Below are 21356 nucleotides of genomic sequence, written 5' to 3' on the forward strand. Positions count from 1 at the left end.
CTGATTCAAATCAACTGCCATCAGAGAATTAACTGCGACATGTCTGGCGACCTTCACCCTGGGATTAGTCACCGGTTGTATTTTTTCAGCCAATAATTTTAATATTATTTTTCTTAACAAGTAAATTTTGGGTGAATTTTCAGGCTTTATGTAATCTGCACTGGATAACACCTTTATGGGTCTTTGACCTCTCTCTTTTTCTAACAGCATAATAAATCATGGTATTAGTTGGTGTGCTTCTGGCTGCCTGTCCAAAGAATTTTTCGCTCGATCTACTGCCTGTCTAATCTCTCCAGTGGTAGCTGCCCTGATTAACCTATAAATTTTACTTATGTTTAAATTTTCTGTTCCTCCTAACTCTGCCCATTGTACTAGCCATGTAGCTAATTTTTTTTATATTTACTGGGCCTAATGACTTTACCATCAATTGTAAGTCTGACGAACTCGCAGGAATTATCTATATTTGCTCGGACTGTATTTTCCCTGCTGCATTCTTAATGGTTGATCTTCATTCTATTACTGCTTACAGGCTTTTCTGGCTTAGGCTTTCCCAGGCAGTTTTTTATTTATTTTTTTTAAACTTAGTATAAAGTCCTTCTCGAGGTTGGTCAAATTCCCTTTACTCTTGACCCCCTCGCAGAACCTTTTCATACCAAATATTACTGGAATTCAAATTAAAAAAAAATTATTAATTTTTTTTGGACACACAGCTTCTGTATTTTTACTTTCTTTTTTAATGCTGCTATAGTTTTCTGGCATCAACTGTGAGAAATGCTTCCCATCTCTTCTTCCTTTTTCTTAGTTAAATTTTGAATTAACTGCTTCATTTTTATTACTTGATGGTCTAATTTATTTTTGTCTGCTTTAATCTTTTTTCAATCCATCATTCTTTTTTTAAAATTTTTTATTTGTTTTCCCATTTGTTTTAACTGAGTTTGCATTATCTGTGCCTGCCTCATTTCCCGCTCCAAATTTTCCTGGCAAGTTTTAAAATTCTCTTATAATGTTTGTAACTTTCCACAGACCTCCCCCCTACATGCAATTGCCTTTTTTACAGCTTGCCACAACAGCCACGCTACGGCCGTTTGCTTTTTACTGGCATTAGGCTTGTACAGCTGTACATATTTCTTAAACGTGTTTTTTAAGATATCAAATATTACATCCGGTTCCACTGCACCTTCCATTCAAGGGCATGTCCCAAATGCAATAATCTCCTTCTCTAACAGAGAAGGGGCTTTAACTTTAGTCCATTGGGGTGCCTCTTTCACCCCTTGACTTCTCTTCTTAAACATTATTATAACACCACCACACGGTTTTGTTTCATGCCTTTTCTTTTCTTATATATATACATTTTTTTTTTTTTTTTTTTTTTTTACAAATTTTACAAATAAGGAGTTACCCTTATTAGTCTTAAATACGGACTTTCCCAACACTGTAAGACCCCGTCTTGAAATCCGGCACTCCTTAATCTCTCTCCCCTTTCTGCATTCTCCACCACATGTTAGACCCGCAATAGAGGTCTCCCTACGGGATGGGGAGCAGGCAGATACCGGACACAGTGTTGGTATATAATACTCTAGTGTAAATGCTCTTTTTTGATTACAAAACAAACCTTACTCACTCCACATTCACACCCCAAACATACTATGCCAGAGTCCAAAGTTCAGATTGGTCCAGATGGCCAGTTGAGATTCCTTCCGATCGTAAGTGTGATGGGTTTGGTCACAGAGACCCCCCTTGGGACTGTTACCTGATGTGCTGAGACTACCTCTGAGCTCATTTTCTCAGCCAGTTTGGACCTCCAGAACCCTGCCTTGTTAAGCCAGATATTGCAAGCCTGGTGCAACACAGACCCAGGGTCTGGATCATGCCCCCAAAGCTGCAGACTTAATTGAAAACAGCTTAGCAAGTGCTCCTGTCTCCATCACCCAGACACCCAGTTCCCAATGGGATCCAAACCCCAAATAAATCCCTTTTACTCTGTATAAAGCTTATACAGGGTAAACTCATAAATTGTCTGCCCTCTATAACTCTGATAGAGAGATATGCATCGATGTTTGCTCCCCCACGTATTAATCACTTACTCCGGATTCAATAATACACAAAACTGATTTTATTAAGAATAAAAAGTAGGATTTAAGTGGTTCCAAGTAATAACAGGCAGAAAAAAGTAAGTCACCAAGTAAAATAAACACGCAAGTCTAAGCCTAATACATTAAGAAACTGAATACAGGTAAATCTCACCCTCGGAGATGTTCCAATAAGCTTCTTTCACAGACTAGACTCTTTCTTAGTCTAGGCCCAATCCTTTCCCGGTACAGTTCTTGTTAGTTCCAGCAGGCATCTTAGGTGAGAAGCAGGGGATTCCACATGCCTGGGACCCCAATAGTCTGAGACAGACCCGGGCCATGGTGAGCGGATGAGCGGACGCTGGCAATTAGATGTGACATTGCCCTGAACCTGGCCTCTGGTAGAAATATTCTGGATCGGGTAGAGTCGAGTACTGCCCCAATAAACTCTATTCGTTGGACTGAGATTAACGTTGATTTTTGTTCTTTTAATCAGCAGGCCCAGAGTTCAACGAGTGGCTTGCAGCAAATGCTCGCAAGAACGGTCCCTGAAGAGGGATGGGGAGAGGGGTGATAGAAATAAACTGGAGGGTATATCCTCCTGATACTATGCTGAGGACCCACCGGTAGAGGCCCAGGCAGGGAGGAAGAGGGACAGGCAGATGGAAAATAACAGGAGAGCGGGATCCAGGACACAGGCTAGAAGGTCGCCCTCGAGCGCACCCTCAAAATGCTTCCCACTCGGTTGGTTACGGGTGGAGCTCGAGTGAGCAGAGGATGCTGGCTGGTGGCCTTGCTGGTGCTTATAGCCCTTGCACTTCTTACGGAAGGGCTCTGATCAAGGTTGGCTCCCAAACCTATGGGTCTGTTGCAGTTTAAACTGCTTCCCTGCCAGCCTCAGCATGTACAGGCCCAGAGTGAGCAAAGTAGCCCTAGAGTCTTTCAGGCCTGGCCATTTACTATCTGTTTGCTCGGAGAACAGTGCCAGGCCATCGAATGGGAGGTCCTGGATGGAGGTCCTGTTGAACCTCTGTCAAAAGGCCCGACGACTGCAACCAGGACACTCACCTTATCAAAATGGCCGAGGCCATGGTTCAGGCCACAGAGTCTGCTACATCTGAGGCTGCTTGGAGAGGGGTCCTAGCCACCGCCTTGCCCTCATCGAGGATAGCCAGGAATTCTTTCCTGGGTTCCCCTGGCAGTGAGTCTGAGAATTTGGCCATGGACTGCCAGATATTAAAATCACAGTGGCCAAGCAAGGCCTTATGACTGGCCACATTCAGCTGGAGGCTGGATGTAGAATAAATTTTTCTACCAAAGAGATCGAGCCTCTTTGCCTCCTTGTTGTTAGGTGTCGATCCCGGTTGGCCCTGTCTTTCGTGCTCATTGGCTGCTGATACAACCAGTGAGCTTACGGCAGGATGGGTATAAAGATACTCATACCCCTTAGAGGGGATGTAGTATTTTTGCTCTGCCCGCTTGGAGATGGGGGGCAGTGAGGAAGGTGTCTGCCACAGGGTCTTAGTGATTTTCACCACTCCCTTGTGCACTGGCAATGTCACCTTGGCGGGGACTGCCGCACTCAGTACATCAAATAGTAAGTCCGAGGGCTCCACCAGCTCCTTGGCTTCCAGCCCTAGGTTTGCGACGACCCTCTTCAAGAGCTCCTGGTGAGCCTTGGCATCGTCCTGGGGAACTGGGTGAGAGGGCCCCGCTATTGTCTCATCAGGTGAAGATGAGGAGGAGGCAGGTACAGGCAGGCCTACCAACTCTGCTGTTTCTGCCATGGGACCCTGAGCGGAGGCTGGCTGATCCTGGGGAACCTGCTCTGACTTCGCGTCCGAGTCAGGAGGCGGGCGGGCGACCGGTGGGCGGGCGACCGGTGACAGGGCTCTGGGGACTGGTGTCTCGACCCTCTGGAGAGCGGCTGGGAGAGTGGCTCACGCACTCCCAGCACCAAGGCTGTGGGGACTGGTGCCGCGACTCTGCGGGTGTGTGCCAGCCCACTGGCGATCACCACCTTGAGCCCGTAGAACACTGCCTGGAGTCCGGGGACTGACGCCAGGAACTCTGGCAGGAAAGCCGACCCGCGTCCGGGGGCAGCTGGCGCTGCTCAGGCAACCACTGACTGAGCCCCTCCTGCAGCAAGGAGCAGTGGCACACTGATGGGGATTGTTGGAAGGGTCCCAAGGCAGGTTTATCCCTGGGACGGGGCACCTCTGTGGCCAGCACTAGCAGGAACAGAATGTCCTTTGTGGCCTGAAAGGCCTCTGGCGTGGACGGCACTGCCAGGTGCCGAGTGCCTCTGCCGCTCTCTGGGGTGGCGGGTGGGAATTGGCGCCGGTCTGAGGCCGGTGCCGCCGGCACGCTCCACACCGAGACCGCGGTGCTAGGAGGTCTGAATCTCTTGCAAATGCGACACTTGTCACTGTGGGTTTCCCCTAAGCACTTCAAACAGCTTCTATGGGGATCACTGACCCACATGGGTTTCTTGCAACAGCCAAAGTTTGAAGCCTAGGGACGGGGCATGCCCCACTCAGGCTAAGTCCCACTCGGGACTAACTAACACTAAGTCTACACTAAGGTAACTATAAAACTAACAAATTTCTAACAACTATATACAGAAAGTTCTCAACTAGGCACAGTTGAGAGGAGTAAGCTTGCCGAGGGTGGGGGGAGCTGGCAGCACCCCTTATACTGCGGCATACGCGCACCACTCCAGAGGGCACCAGAGCTGGTCTCCTATGGATACCGCTGAGGGAAAAAACTTCCGGCACCCGTGCATGTGGCGAACACACACGCCTACAATGGAATGGACATGAGCAAGTACTCGAAGAAGAACCCGAATAAATGAATATAAATGTGAGCTAGAAGGACATTATAAATATATCGGGAGAAAAGCAACACAGGTCTATTGAGGTAAAGGGATCTCTAGAAAGAAGGTAAGCCCTTAATAAATGAGGAGAGATTAAAATGATGATTCTAAAATGGTTGCTACTGAACACTTTAAAATCCATTCTAGTAGGTAAAATAAAGAAAAGACATATTGAAAACTAGAAACTAATGAAGACCTTGTTAACATACAATACTTGTTGATAAAAGGCTGATAAAAGGAGGTCTTAGAAAAAATTAATACATACAAATCCATGGATCTGAAGTACATACAGTCCAGGGCAAAAGGGAATTACCTAATGAACTTTTGAAACTACTGGTAATTATTTATGAAGAGCCATGGAGAACTGAGGTGGTCCTGAAAGACTACACTTTAATTACAATTGCAGGTTCGTAAATACCTCAAGGATGGAGAAATAATAGAGAGGTGATAGTTATGGGAAGGAAATATTCAACCTGGAAAAATGAAAGCTAATATATGGGAGGGGGGGGATAATTAAAAAACAGATAGTCAGTGGGACGAAGGTACGTAGACCTAAGGAACAATAGCAGACAGTAAACTAGACATAAGCTTGCAAGCTGACTTGCAGCCCAAAAGAACCAATATAGTTCAGGGCCACACATGCACAAGTTACAGCTGTCCTTTAAAAGGTACTGGTGTAACTGCACATAGAACAGTATATCCAGTTTTGAGTAACTAAAGTATCAGAATGATATTAGCAAATGGTTAAGGGCCTGGAAGGACTCATTTATGAAGAAAGATTAATGTAAGTAAATATATTCAGCTTGATCAAATAACAACTAACATAGGCTGAATATGATAGTCCACAAGATTTTGGACGTGGAAATACTTAGAATGAAGAGAAAACCCTCAGGGTGATCCAAGAAGTAATGGAATGAAAGTGAGCAATGGGAAATTTAAGCTGATATTCAGGAAATAAATCCTTAAGAATATTCATAATAGTTCACATTTATATAACACTTTACATCTTCAAAATGCTTTGCAAATATTAACTAATTAATGTATTAGCCTTCCCTTAGGTGAAATGAAACTTTCAACTCCCGAATCCCTAAAAAGCTAAGTTTGAAAAACCACTGGAAAACACACAGTAGGGAACAATTTGCCCCTGGCTGAAAGTATGGACTAGATGCCCTACATGGACTTTTCCCCATCTCTAGTTTTTACCATTCTTATACAGAAGGGAAAGGGCTGAACATGCCACACAACATTACATGAAAGCCAGATTCACTACAGTGACATACCACAGGTTGTTTCCTTTCTCTAGACACAGAGAGATCTATATACCTAGGAAAAAGGCAAAAAGAAAGACTTAAAAGAGGGTTAGATAAGTGAGGTGGCCAGCATAACAGAGGAGAACCTAATGGACGGCTTTGTTTTCTGGCCTAAAGGCAAGAATATTCAGAAGAGTCATTTCTGCAGTCCAATGCCTCTTAACTAGACAAGCTGTTGGATTTTAGTATATACTGACATAGCTGCTGGTGACACCAACATACACTATTTACTGTTGCAAAGACACAGAACTGGAGGATTGCCTTGTCTGTTTGAAGTCTAGCAATATTCTTGCTGCTAGAGCTAAAAAAGGTTCTGCTAAAAGGCACAGAAACACGTATTGTATCAAAATACTGAAGGAAAAATTAAGAAACATCAACAGAACTCACTGTATACAAGAGAAAATCAACAAGGAAGTAATGTCAGCAACTGTACAAGCAGAGCCAGTTCACTCAATAGCACAAATGTAACTTTTCCCGAGAGTTATGGAAGAACCTAAGACTCGGTAATGCAACCAAGTAAACGCAGCCATGCCATCACAGGGAGAAGGGAAGCTGGGTAATTTAGAAAGGTTACTCTCCACTTTAGCTGAGGCCTCCAAACTCAATACAGTTTATAATATTAATGGTTAATGAGAGTAGTAAGGTCATTCTGAAATGGTCTTGCAGAAGCTAGATTTTCAGAGGGGAAACAATCTGAATACACCCTGAGGTTTTGCCATTGACAGAGAAAAAAAGAGAAGGGGCCTTTTCAACAGGCACCAAACGAAGCAGTTTGCTTGGGTTCACTAGTTACTCATTTCAGCCTCACTCAAACAAAAGTCTGAGGAATTTAGCAATGAAAAGAGTAGTTATCAGTGGTTCAGTCAAGGTGGAAGGGCATATCAAGTGGGGTCCTGCAGGGATCAGTTCTTGGTCCAGTTCTGTTCAGTATCTTCATCAATGGTTGAGATAGTACACTTATAAAGTTTGCAGACAATACCAACCTGGGAGGGGTTTGGAGGATAGCATTAAAATTCAAAATGATCTGGACAAACTGGAGAAATGGTCTGAAGTAAATAGGAGGAAATTCAATACGGACAAATGCAAAGTACTCCACTTAGGAAGGAACAAATCAGTTGCACACATACAAAATGGGAAATGACTGCCTAGGAAAGGGATCTGGGGGTCATAGTGGATCACAAGCTCAATATGAGTCAGCAATGTAATACTGTTGCAAAAAAAAGCAAACATAGTTCTGGGATGTATTAGCAGGAGTGTTGTAAACAAGACACAAGAGGTAATTCTTCCGCTCTACTCCACACTGATTAGGTCTCAACTGGAGTATTGTGTCCAGTTCTGGGCACTATATTTCAGGAAAGATGTGGACTAATTGGAGGAAGTCCAGAGAAGAGCAACAAAAATGATTTAAGGTTTAGAAAACATGACCTATGAGGGAAGATTGAAAAAAATGGGTCTGTATAGTCTGGAGAAGAGAAGACTGAGAGGGGCCCTGATACCAGTTTTCAAGTACATAAAAGATTGTTACAAGGAGGAGAGAGTAAATTGTTCTCCTTAATCTCTGAGAATAGGACAAGAAGCAATGGGCTTAAACTGTTGGATATTAGGAAAAACTTCCTAACTGTCAGAGTGGTTAAGCACTGGAATAAATTGCCCAGGGAGGTTGTGGAATCTCCATTGTTGGAGATTTTTAAGAGCAGGTTAGACCTGTCAGGGATGGTCTAGAGTGCAGGAGACTGAGTTAGATGACCTCTCGAGGTCTCTTTCAGTCCTACAATTCTCTGATTCTAAGACTAAGATTAGGGGCACGTCTACACTACTGCTTCAGTCGATCTAACTTATGTCACTCAGGGGTGTGAAAAAGATATCCCCTGAGCAACACAAGTTACGGTGACCTAAGCGCTGTCCGCACGGCACTGTGTCAGCTGGATACGCTCTCCTGCCGACACAGCTTCCGCCTCTTGTGGAGGTGGAGTAATTATGCCGACAGGAGAGTGCTCTCCCGTCAGCATACAATGTCTTCATCAGACACGGTGCAGGCTGTGCCGATGTAGCGCTTCTAGTGTAGATCTGCCCTAAGACTGCTCTGGAAATTGATGCAACAGTTATATGTGGGAGTGGAAACACTATCAGGATGATGTGCAGGGTCTCCAGATATATTCTGTGGACCCAGGTGTGAAGGACACGTGCATGGGGATCATTACTACTAATTATTTGTATTACAACAGAGCCCAGAAGCCCCAGCCAGGATTGAAACTCCACTGTGCTAGTGATGTACCAGAAAGACAGTCCCTCTCCCAAAGAATTTACAGTTCACACAGACAAAAGGGGGGAGAACATTAATACAAGTTTTAAAATTTACCAGTTAAAAAGCTGCCACATGAATGTGGTTCTGTGTACACTAACCAAGCCTGGCCAATAACACCACACACAAATATGTAGTTCTAAGCACAATCAAATCTCATGCCTCAGGATGTCATCTGATTGTTTTCCTTCCCCATCCCTAGGGAGCACTGTTCAGCTAGGTAAGTGCACTGTGGCAGGAGATCAAGAGTTTGCCTTCCATTGAAGCATAAGGTACTGGCCACTGCCCAGGAAAGATTCCAGACTTGATGGATTGAAGGTCTGAGCCCGCAGGGCAAATCCCATATTCCAATAGGGTACTATGTCTGGAAGAAATATCTATATCCTTGGTTTTATTTTCGCTTAGAAATATGTTATCTGTCCCTAATGAAAGACTAAAATCTGAAGCAAAGGAAGTCAGTGTGTGCCCCTGGACCAGTTCAGTTACAGCTGGCATGAACTAGTGGAGCATGGAGGGAGATAGGAAGCAGGCAACTAGAACAGAGACAAGAACCTTGCAGATTCCATACATGGATGTAACTAGAAAATGGAGCTTAAGTGCGTGTGCGTTAAAGGAGCCCAAACATGTAATAGAGGGATGCCAATTAAAAAGGTACTAAAAACAGAAGACTTCAACTTCAGTGATTAGTGCTAGGTAATTTGCCTTGTGATAAACAAGCTATCCAACCCAGTAAATAGACACAAGGCCGTTCTACAGCCTGAAAGCTCTTTTCTTAACTTTTTCTGGTGCCACAAAAAACGCCAAAGCAGTACGTCAAACTTTGCCATGCATCTCCATGTCCCAGGTTCCAGCATCCCCATGAGACGTTTCCTCAAAAGGGCTGTGTGGGGGCAGATAACTTCTTCAACTGCCAGGCCAACAGAGACAGCATGTAATTTTCCTAATTGAAGCAGAATGAGAGGGATGAGGGGAGAAACCAGGATTTTTTGGAGGAAGATGTATGTGGATAGGAAGATAATTCCTGGGAATACCCTTATCACAGAAAAGAAATCCTCCAAATAATGTGAAAAATCTCAATTTCACTACTGCGGTACTTCTAGAACAAAAGAAAAGAAAGAATGATGGTTAAAAATAAATAAAAAGGAAAACCATCAGTGAAAATTGCTCCTGAAACTTTGCAGAAATTTTTACGGCTTTCTCTTGCTTAAATTGATTGGTGTAGTGATGTTATAAAATGACTATTAGGATTCATTGTGCACAACAGAAAGTGCTGAAATGTCAGCCGACTATACAGCAGAAGTAATGGGTCCTGAACCCCGGTTAGTCAAAAATGATTTTGTTTCAAATTAGAAATTGATTTTTTTGGACACAAGCCCTTTACAGGCTTCCAACTTTTGTAGCTGTGCCTTGGAAGAGATTAACCTCAGCCACTGTTTGGGTCCAGTCTGATGATACCCTTTCAAAAGTTTCTGCACAGGGTCTACTTTTTAATGTTGGTACGGTCTTAACCAATAATACAAGCTATTTGTTCCTTTGAGAACCGCACCATATTTTTTCTCATTTTGCCTTTATATATATATATATATATATATATATATATATATATATATATTTTTTTATGCTGACACAAACTGGTTGACAAGTTCAAAAAAAAAAAAAAAAAAAAAAAAAAAAAAAAAAAAGCCAGTTCATAATTGAATGAAAGGTTGTGTTAGGCTCTGCAGTGAAACCGCCAAACTGCTTCTATTTTCCCCCTCCCCTTGCCAAGAAAGACAGCTTTCGCCACATCGTAAGTGGAGATGCTAAGCGAAGAGCAGGATAGATTCTAGTTGCAAAAACATCCTTGTGTGGCAAAATATCAGGTTGTGATGGTGCTAGCCATTACTCGGGGAGGAAGAGAATGTGAAGATTACATCACAAAAAGCAAACCCCATCAAGCTTATTCTCTGTTTGCTGGAAAAGCAAAAAATTGCTGAAGTAATTCTTTCTGGGAATAAAGGACTGGGGTTTTTTTTGTGTCCCATGTTAGGAACTCCAACAAAATCGCTTGCTGTTTGCTGGGCTTTCTACATCTTCTGTTATATTTATTATAGCTACATTTTGGTTGTTTTAAGCAATTTATAATGCTCTCCCTCTTCCTTGGGATCTAACTGAACCACACATGAATACATGCCTATAATTACTAAATGTCATACGCAAACTCACATTACAAGACAGCATATGCTTCATCTTACCTCTTCTAGACCTGCTGGTTTCCTTCTTTCCATGCATCCACATGGCTCCTTCTTCCACGTTTGCACTAAAGCCAACTGTTCTCCTTCCCAAGCTGCTCCCGCCACTGCTCCCTGGTGTTTTGGACGCTTTGCCTAGTGCCGGTGTTTTGGGAAGGCAATCTTCATACTTAGACACTGGAAAGCTGGAAGGGGTGAAAGGTCACGAGCTGTTAACATGTTGCACATCCTCACTGCACTGTTTGTGCAGTTTGTCTTGAAGCAGCAATATTCTAGTTGTGCTGTGGCTTCGTTTATTTTCTCCAGCATTTTAATGCCCGAGCATGCTGGGTAGGGATCAAAGTGTTAGCAAGTTACTTTAAATGGGAAACTCCAGGGAATTCCCAGGCTCTCAACAACACAAAACATTTCAGAACATGCACTTCAGTGACATTTTCATTGTAATTTAAGAGTGCACATCCACATTTTTAGCAAAGAATGTTTTAAGGTGTGTAAATGCACATATCTGACTCAGAAACTTACATGAGATTTATCTCCCTGCTTATAGCTAAATGGATTATTTACAGGTGTTTCTATGAGAGAGACAAGGTTGGTGAGGCAATATCTTTTATTGGACCAACTTCTGCTAGTGAAAGAGACAAGCTTTCAAATTTACACACAGCTCTTCTTAAGTGTCAGGGTAAATGCTTTTCTCTGCAGCCATGTGGGCTGGAAACAGACTCTTTTTAACAAAAACTGAGATTCTCATGTAATCACTTGACTCCAGGAGCTAGGTCTTTAAGGAAAATACCAAACATCCTGAGACTTATGATCGAATTGCAAGTGTTCTATGCCATTATCTAAATCGTCATCAATGATTTAAATAATGGCATACAGAGTACACTTATAAAGTTTGCAGACAATACTAAACTGGCAGGGGTTGCAAGTGCTTTGGAGGATAGGATTATAATTCAAAATGATCTGGACAAACTGAAGAAATACTCTAAAGTAAATAGAATGAAATTCAATAAGGACAAATGCAAAGTACTCCACTTAGGAAGGAATAGTCAATTGCACACATACAAAATGGGAAATGACTGCCTAGGAAGGCGTACTGCGGAAAGGGATCTGGGTGGCATAGTGGACCACAAGCTAAATATGAGTCAACAATGTAACACTGTTGCAAAAAAAAGCGAACATCATTCTGGGATGTATTAGCAGGAGTGTTGTAAGCAAGACACGAGAAATAATTCTTCAGCTCTACTCCGTGCTGATTAGGTCTCAACTGGAGTACTGTCTCCAGTTCTGGGCGCCACATTTCAGGAAAGATGTGGACAAATGGGAGAAAGACCAGAGAAGAACAACAAAAATTATTAAAGTCTAGAAAAAATGACCTATGAGAGAAGATTGAAAAAAATTAGGTTTGTTTAGTCTGGAAAAGAGAAGACAGAGGGGACCTGATAACAGTTTTCAAGTACATAAAAGGTTGTTGCAAGGAGGAGGGAGAAAAACTGTTCTTCTTAACCTCTGAGGCTAGAACAAGAAGCAATGGGCTTAAATTGCAGGAAGGGAGGTTTAGGTTGGACACTAGAAAAAACTTCCTAACTGTCAGGGTGGTTAAGCACTGGAATAAATTGCCTAGGGAGGTTGTGTAATCTCTATCCTTGGAGATTTTTAACAGCTGGGTAGACAAACACGTGTCAGGGGTGGTCTAGATAATACTTAAGTCCTGCCATGAGTGCAGGGAACTGGACTAGATGACCTCTCGAGGTCCCTTCCAGTCCTATGATTCTATAAGGGAGCTGGGAAGCAAACCACATGTCAGGGGAACAAGTCTGGGAACAGGAGGGAAGCTGGGGCCAGGAAGAAAAGATGTGGAGTGTTTGAAGTAGAAGGTGCAGGTGTCTTGGTAAAGTCAGGGCTCTTGGCAATAGAAGGGATGAAGCATGGAGAGTAGGGGATGAAAAGTCTGTGGAGGTTGTTGAGCAATGGCTGAGAGAAGAGAGTTCTGACTGAAGGAGCCAGTGACTGGGAGCTCCAGGAACCTCATTAGCTCTGCAGGGCTGAGTTACATGGGGTGGAGCTGGAGAAACAGAAATGCATGGTTTGAGCTAGGGAGGAAAAGTTGGCATTGGGGTTCATGGAGCAAGTATTACTGTAGTTGCCACAGACACATGCAATTACGAAAGGAAACATGGGAAAGGAGATGTCCAGGAGATCACCTCTCCATTATTAAGAGGTGGTACACACTGCGCAAGTGCATCAGAACCTCTGCCATACGACCTGTGTGTGGGCAAATATGCTTTGAACAGATACTACAGAAATGGGAATATCATAAGAAATGTAACCACCTCTGCACCATTCCCCTTGGTGAAATTAGTATGCATGCTTTCACCTTTTGCCTTGCCTATTGAAGGTCCTTTCTCGATAGCCCCCTGAAGAACCAATTCTCCTCTGCCACCCAATCATTTCCAACTTCTGCCCTCAGTGAAAAGCCTATAGCCTGTGATGGGGATGCCCACCAGGTGTAGCTGATTAGACCTGTGATTGACACAAAGTAATCAATTTGGAATATGATGCATATGAAGGAATAGAATTCAGCGCATCTCCTCATACCTCTGCAGTGCTCGCAGATGTAAAAAAAAAAAAAAAAAACCGGGAAAATCTTATGATTAAGTCAATAGAATAAACACACACAGAAGATCTATCGAGTATATACGTGCCGTTTTACACAGACACCCCAAAGAATGTATACTTCAATAGTTTGGGGCACAGTTTCTATGAAATATGCAAAATGAATTTGAACAATATTTGCATGTAAAAGATTATGCTACTGAATATAGTGTACACGAGGAAAAAAGGTGGATGGATCTCTGATGTTTCCATCAGAAAATGATATCTAAATTAAAAGTCTCAAAATCAATGTGCTGTACCAGTCATTGTTTAATGGGGCCCTCTGTGTCTGTTGGACAATTAGTTCTACTCCTGTATTATTAATGCAGAACGTTATGTAATGGCTCATGACCTATAATCACTAGCTGAAGTGTTGGCTAAAACTTCTCTGAATAACCTCCATTTACTTTAGGGCTTCTAACTACATGACCGCTAATAATGTTGCACAGTGGCTATTAAAATGTATGGCAGACTAAATTAGTATCTTATTCGAATTACATGAAATTAATCTACTAATTCCTGCAATGTACAGTGTAGAAAGGGGTGGATTAGAACCCTAACTACTGATGAAAGGGCCTGAAAGACTCACTGGTTAAAAAGGTCTTTACAAAAATACAGGATTATAGAGATATTTTCCCCTCGTGCTTCTGCATGATTAAGAGCATTTAAAGATATTTAAGGTGGCAGCCATTATTTGGATGTTTTCTGGGTTTTTTAAATACATGTAATTAGAACCTACAAATCTTTTCTGAAGACAGTTACCCCTTGAGTTGTAAATGACTGGGAGAAGGTTACTTTGCTGGCACAGTGAGATACTCTTTACATACCTAGAATACCGAGTTGGGTTTGGGTAACACTGCCAGAGGGAATTCAGAGAAGAGAAACAAAAAGGATTAGGAGGTTGAAAAGGTTAATACAAAGAAACAATAAAATGCTTATATAATAGCTTGGCTAAACAATGAATTGGGGTTTATTCCTTCAGTCTTTAAAGGAATTCCTTTAGTCTTTAAAGTTTTGCTTGAGTAAGGACTGCAGAATCAGACCCTAAAAAGGGACACACTGAACATCTATTTGAAAGGATGTAACCACCAAGGAGGAAGGGGAAGAGTGGTACAAGATAATACTAATAAGGAGCAATGTACTGAAATGAAACAAAGAGGATGTTCGGAAGAACTAACCTGTGACAGAGTTCCATGAGGCAGTGGCATGATCTGCCAAAGGAAGTGATGAAAGCCCCATACCTTAGGAAATTTCAAACTAGAAAATATACCAACGGGAACAATCCTGCACTGGCAGGGAGACTGACTAACTGACCTAATGGGTCCTTATCTATTTCCAGTTTATATGATACATCAATACATTCAAGTGTAGCTTGATTAATATGACTTTGTACAGGACATGGTCATCTTCAGTGAGCTTTATCATTACTACCTGAAACAGGACCACTGAGAAGAATGGCAAAAGAGGTTAAGGTAACTACTAACCCACAGACTAATGCCGGAGCAGCCAACAAATTCTACCAGAAAAGGAAGAGGCTCTTTCTCTCATTTCTCACCTCCTAGCTTATGAATGCCTAAACTCTCCAAGAACAATAGGGAACACGCCCTGAACTTGTTTCCATTTTGGCTATGCCTCATATCGTGATATCCCTGCTGAGCTTGAATGGCAAATTTTAAATGTCATTCAGGACCCACTGAATACTGCTAGTATTTGCATTCCTTAAAAAGTTAAAAAAAAAACATTAACCTTTTGTTTTATTGAATTAAAATGCCATGGAAATGCTGATGTAGCCTTCAGAGACCGAAATACTTTTACAAAGAAGAATAGCTGTCATTTATTAGACACAAAGAACAATTACTTGATAGGATGCTTTCTGACAAAAAGCAGATTGGTATTCTCATCATAGAAAAGGCATTGTAAAAAAAAAAAAAAAAAAAAAACCCCTAGCACAGACCTCTGAGACTTGAATAATTTAAAGCTGCATTTGGTGCAATTTAAATTTTTCTTTAGGGAGGCAAAGTTAAATACCTTTAATTTGTTCTAATTATTTCAAATTTGCAAGTTAATTATGGCTGATCATTAAATAACAAAAAGGACTATCGTCTCCGTAGAGTTTTACCTCCTACCCTCTGCATTGCTTAAGCTAGATTTTAGTATGCATGAATTAACTTTCTAAATAATCACACGGTTTGACTAAATGGCTCAGTAAAATGAGCTCTGATCCTCAGAATAAGCATTAATGGACATTAGGAAGGCTATTGGGACCCATGTTACTTACATTATAAGTATTTTTAATGGGGTCTTATTTACTAATCTTTATGTACTGTTCAAGCTAGGGCACCATATAGATACATTATTCTGCTTTAATAGAGGAAAGTCACTTCTTCAACACACTAAATAAATGTCCATTTAGAGCCAACTAAATTCAGTTTTAAATAAATGCAGGGAACCTATGATAGAATGTAACTTGTTTTAGCTGCTCACGCTGATGAATCAGTCTAACACAATGCTAGCCTTGCTCTCCAAATGGAATTTTACAGATCTGTTGATGTGCTAAGCTACCCACGCAGCAGAGAAGCTCTAATCCTAGCAGCAGAACAGCGCTAACTATAAACCTTTTGGGTGTAAGCAGGTTGAATCTGTTTCCTGTCCTATAGCCAGTTTTCAACTGACTGGTTCCCAGCCGTCAATTTTGGAGTCTCACCTTCTACTGAGCTCTGACCTATACACACATTTTCCAGGGCAGATCAGCTGTAGCCAGAGAACACAAGATTACATCAGGACCAGTCAGAAACCCACAAATGGGAGGCAATTCATGCCTCCAATATCTATGTTCAACAGATGGCTACTGTAATGTTACCCTGTTGAGTCCTGGGCTTGGGAGTTTAGCCATCAGTAAAGTAACAGATTGCACTGGTGGGTATGTTCCAAAAACAAACTTTGCAGTAATGTTATTTTTCCAGTCTGCACTTTCTGTTTGTAAAAAAATCCCACCAACTTTATTAATGGTGCCAGGGTGCAATTTGCTGCAATTACAATCTGGCCAAGAACGTGTAACATTTAATGGTGCAAGACTGGTGATCAGCACAAGCAATACATGTTTGATGTTGGAATCCCCTTAACCATTAAGGAAACTTAGCGATTCCCAGGGGGATACACCTTAGACATGGGAGTTGGATGCCTAAATGCCTTTAAAACTTTAGCCCTAAGTGACTTGCAGAAGTCTGTTGTGAATCAGGGCATTGAGTCCAGGTCTCAAGTCTTAGACTAGTGTCCCAACCACTGAACCATCCGGCCTCTCACGTGCTGCTAGGTCATGCCCACTCTCTGTCCAGAAGTAGCAAAAGGGTGGGCAGCAGAGGCTGAGAGGGAGAATAGGGGGTAAATACTTCCATGCATGAAACCAGAGCAGTTCTGTGCTGGAGAGCAGGATAGCTAAAAACAAGGGGTGAGACTAATGATATTGATCATTCATTCATGCAGGAGATGGTATTCTTAATAGAGGCCTAGGAAGCACTAGAGGGAACTGTTTTGGAATACGGGGTGGATCAAACATTGCAGGTGGAGGGGAAGTGCACAAAAGGAACATACTTGATGCAGTTTACTGATGGTCAGTATGACCACCCTGGTGTTCCTAAGGGCTAAAGCAATCTGTTCACACATCAAAAACATGCTGTTAAAAACCTTGACGCTTTTTACCACAGAAACAGAAAACTGTTTGAAAAAAATCTAAACTTAACTTTCTTGTTCTTTAAAAGACAGAAAAAACTGGCTCTGGCAGAGACCTTGAAGACCACACTTAAGCCTAAAGTGAGTTTTCATGGACGAATTATAAAACCCGGCATTTAGGCATTTCTGTAAGACACATGGATGTGCTAATGACATGGGTGGGATCCAATGGCTGTTACAAAGAGGCAGGCATCCGCCTCCTAGAAATGCACCCTCACCTCTATAGCTCAAGCCCATCTTTTTTCTCAGGCTTTTCCTCTAGGGCAGGGGCTGAATATTTGTAGAGGGAGAAAGGAGTCATTATCCTGATCATTTTGTAACTGGATATTTTGTAAGTTAATAGAAATCTAAATTAAAATAGCATCAGATCTTCTAAAAAGTAACTTTTCCCCAGAAAAAAAAATCACTCTAGTTATCAATCATAGGCGGCAGCTTCTAATTTTCCCCAGGAGTGCTCAACCCCGACTCAGCCCCAGGCCTCGCCCCCAATCCACCCCTTCCCCCAAAGCACCACCCCACTCCCTGTCTCTCCCTGCCCTCGCCCCGCCCCCTCCCCCAGCGCACCCCATCCCTGCTCCTCACCCTCCCTTCCAGCACCTCCTGCATGCCGCAGAACAGTTCATCCGCGGTGGGCGGGAGGTGCTAGGAGGGAGGGAGGGGGAGAAGTTGATTAGCAGAGGCTGCAAGTGGGTGGGATTGGGGGTTGGGAGTGGAGCTTGGCTGCCAGTGGGCACTAATCACCTACTAATTTTTTCTGAGGGTGCTGCAGTGCTGGAACACCCACAGAGTCGGTGCCTATGATTTCACTATAACCCGGATTTCAACATTCACATTATGGCGCTTTGAAGAAATGTGCGTCTTCATCTTCACCCTATCTGGATTTTCATTATACCAAGAATTTACAATTAAAAGGTCCTGCTGGATCAGGTACCCAGGATCAAATGTCCACTCCGTTCCACATTTCTGTTGAACTCACTGGCCTCCCGGTACTGTGTTTATTTTAATCACTCCTCCTTCTGGAAGAGGGGTGCTCCAGGCAACATTCTGATCAGATGCTAAATACCCTCCCATATCACATTCTATCAATGTATTGTAATTTAAACCAACGCTTCTCCAGACACTTCTTTGCTTGGACCAGCTCCCCGCCAAATTCCTCCGATGTTTGGTTCTCGGAGAATTTCATTCTATCACTGGGAGCGAAGGGCACTTAGGACCTTGCACGATTATGCCCTTAATTCGTAATGAACCATGTATTAGATCATATAAATCATGGATGAAATCCCGGCCCCGTTGAATTTAATCAAAGTTTTGCCACTGACTTAAATGGGGCCAAAAATTCACACCACATACCTAATTAAAGGTAAGAAAGCTAAATGGCTCTTAAAATTACGCAGTTATGTCTTCCCTCCAAAGCCGCATCCTGGTTTTGCTGTAAGTCATATTTTGACTCCCTCTCAGCCTACCTGGCCTGCCCTAAGAAACAATGAAATGATCTCTGATCATTTCTCCCCTTTTCTGCCATCAGAGAGTGAATCCAAAAGAAAATTCCAACACAAAGCTTTTTATACAGTCATGTAGAAATGACCACAGAAGGCAGGCTGGCAAAGCTTTGGCAGGACAAAATGCTGCAATTGTGTGTTTGGCCTTTTTTATAGAGCAGAGTAGAGCAGCTGTCGTTCTAGCAAGCAGTGCTGTCAGCCTTCACAAAAGAAAGTCATGTAAATGTCAAGTCACAGGTATAAAAACAATCCTTCAATACAGCCTCTGTATATCTGAAAAGCCTGCCTAGCTCTCACTAGTGAAAGCACCATAAGGATGATGCAAAAGCCTGTTTAGGACAAAGGAAGTTTTGAACTAAATCCAAACTTCTACAGTTCTTGATCAAACAGCGTAACTCTTGTGGACAGGATGAAAACCATACATCTGCATGCCATTTTGGTGCCTTATCCAAGAATCACTTTTAAGTGGTTCTGAGGCAGCCTCATCCACCAGCCACCCCTCAAAATGCCATATGCAAACTATTACCTAACCAAACATCCTGGATTGTATTCCAATTCGGTCTTGAAGAAGGTCTCTGAAAACAGCACATCCCCTTATCACCTTGGTCCAAACAGAACAAAGGGCTTTACCATAGTGCTGCTATCACTGCAAACCAAACTGGTAAAATCATGCTCAAAACATAGTGAGTCTTTTCAGAACTGGAAGCACCCACCAGCATGGTGCAAGATCCCTTGTTTTCATGGACATTTTAAAACAGGAAGTATATACACACCAGCTCCTCCGGAAGAGTGTTAAAACAGGTTCACAGCTGTTGATAGCAGTACCTCTCAGCAAATGAATAGCTATTTTGAAACCACTCTTTCTGCCAGTGGGTCACATGACAGAACAACCATTCACTGAAGATAAATGTGAATCTAACAGAAATGGGTGGACAATAAGATAAGAGAGCCATAATTAAAGCACTAGATGCTTAGGATCTGCACTGTCCTAGACAGGAACTGCAGGGTGTGAAATGAGAAAAGAAACTGACTAGGAGTGAATCCTATAACACCTGTAGGTGGAGCCATGAGTTAATACTTAGCATTTATATTACTTTCTGGCACAGATCCACAGCAACGGTGCTATGCCCCCACCTTCTATTCAAGGACAAAGCGGAACTTCCCAAACATTAAGCTTCCACTTGCAAAAAAAAAAAAAAAAAAAAAAGGCATAGTAAGTTCTTACCCCCATTTTGAAGGTGGTGAAACCAAGTAACAGAGAAATTAAACTTCCAAGGTCATAAACTGAGTCAGATAGCCAGGCCTTGTGACTCCCAAGTCCCATGATCTAGCCCAGCCTTCAAAGTCATGAAATTTACCCTTCTAGGCCAAAAATACAAAACTAAACAAAAAAACCCATCACCTGCCTTCATTGTGATGGTGATTATTAGAATGAAAAATGTGAAACTTTAGTGACCCATTAAAAACCCCCTCATACACCTGGGTAAGTAGAATTTTGCAGATTATTTTAAACTATTAGATTATGTTAACCTGCAGAGAGTCACTTTTGATGAAGGAGTTTTTAGTAAAGATTTAAGAAATTCCAAACTGGCAGCTTCATTTGCCTTGAATCTACTAAAACCACTCAATTCACCTTGGTGCTCAGTGCCTCTGAAAAATTAAGTCATTTATTTAGGTGTCTAAATATGAATTTAGACACATAACTGTAAGCACCCAAGTTTGAACGTTTTAACCAGTGTTTCATCAAAATCTTCCTCTGGCTTTCCTTTTAGCCCGTGGACTTACTGTGAATACAAAGTCACAGAATACTGGGTCAGCCCAGATGCTTAAGGAACACACTTGACATTTGCCTCCTGTTCTTTATGTTAAGATCCTAAAGGAAACCAAAAATCCTACACCTTGCAGAACAATCATGAAAGATGCTACAAATATCTGTTTGCAAATATCTGTTTACCCATTGCAACTATGACTAGAATGGTAAGAAAATGTAAACGATATTTTATCTGCCAATCAAAAAGAGATGGCTGAATTTCAGGCAGTAGAAAGTAGACTTTTACATGGTTCTGTTTTAAAGTAATTATAATGGTCTGAAATGTCAGTCACAACCCAAAACTAAACATACCATGTTAGCAATATGGTATGGCTGCTCTTCGTTTAATTGTAATTTATTTACACTGAGGTAGCAGCTAGTGGCCCCAGCCTGTAGCTGTGTGCTACACACCGTACAAACACAGAACAAAAAGACAGCTTCTATCCAGAAGACCTTACAGTACAAAATGAGACACAACAGATGGATACAACAGACAAACAGGGAGGGGGGCACAAGAAAAGAAAGACTATTATTAACTGCTTTTTGATTAAATAGAAGGGCATGAAGTTACATAAATGGGTAAGGCACAACGCTTACTATTGTCCCAGGGCTGCAGTTACTTGCATGCTATTTTGTTTTGAACTCTTAAACATGAAAGAGTTGGTCACATTGTACCTCTTTGGGCCAGGGACCTTCTCTTCGGTCTGTGTTTGTACAGTGCCTGGCCCAAGGGATCCTGGCTTTTCTGCACACCATAGTTCATCGTATCTGAAGGATGGAAAAACCAACTGAGGCCCTTTCTTATCCTGCAGAAAATTCTAAGTTATTGGTGTTGTGGTACCATCTGCTAGGCAACAAGGAGACAAAGTACTGTGAAAG

At 42.2% G+C, this 21356-nt stretch overlaps 1 protein-coding gene across 3 annotated transcripts in view; it reads right to left on the reverse strand.

Annotated features, from left to right (window-relative positions):
* Positions 1-21356, reverse strand: part of KIAA1328 (KIAA1328 ortholog) — a 252969-nt gene that overhangs the window by 46436 nt on the left and 185177 nt on the right. For all 3 annotated transcript variants that reach the window (XM_054032608.1, XM_054032606.1, XM_054032605.1), the window contains one exon: positions 10791-10972. In XM_054032608.1, coding sequence (XP_053888583.1) covers positions 10791-10972 — 182 coding nt within the window. The remainder of the gene's footprint in view (positions 1-10790; positions 10973-21356) is intronic.

The sequence above is a fragment of the Malaclemys terrapin genome, chromosome 6 (genome assembly GCF_027887155.1).
Source record: "Malaclemys terrapin pileata isolate rMalTer1 chromosome 6, rMalTer1.hap1, whole genome shotgun sequence".
Taxonomy (NCBI): domain Eukaryota; kingdom Metazoa; phylum Chordata; order Testudines; family Emydidae; genus Malaclemys; species Malaclemys terrapin.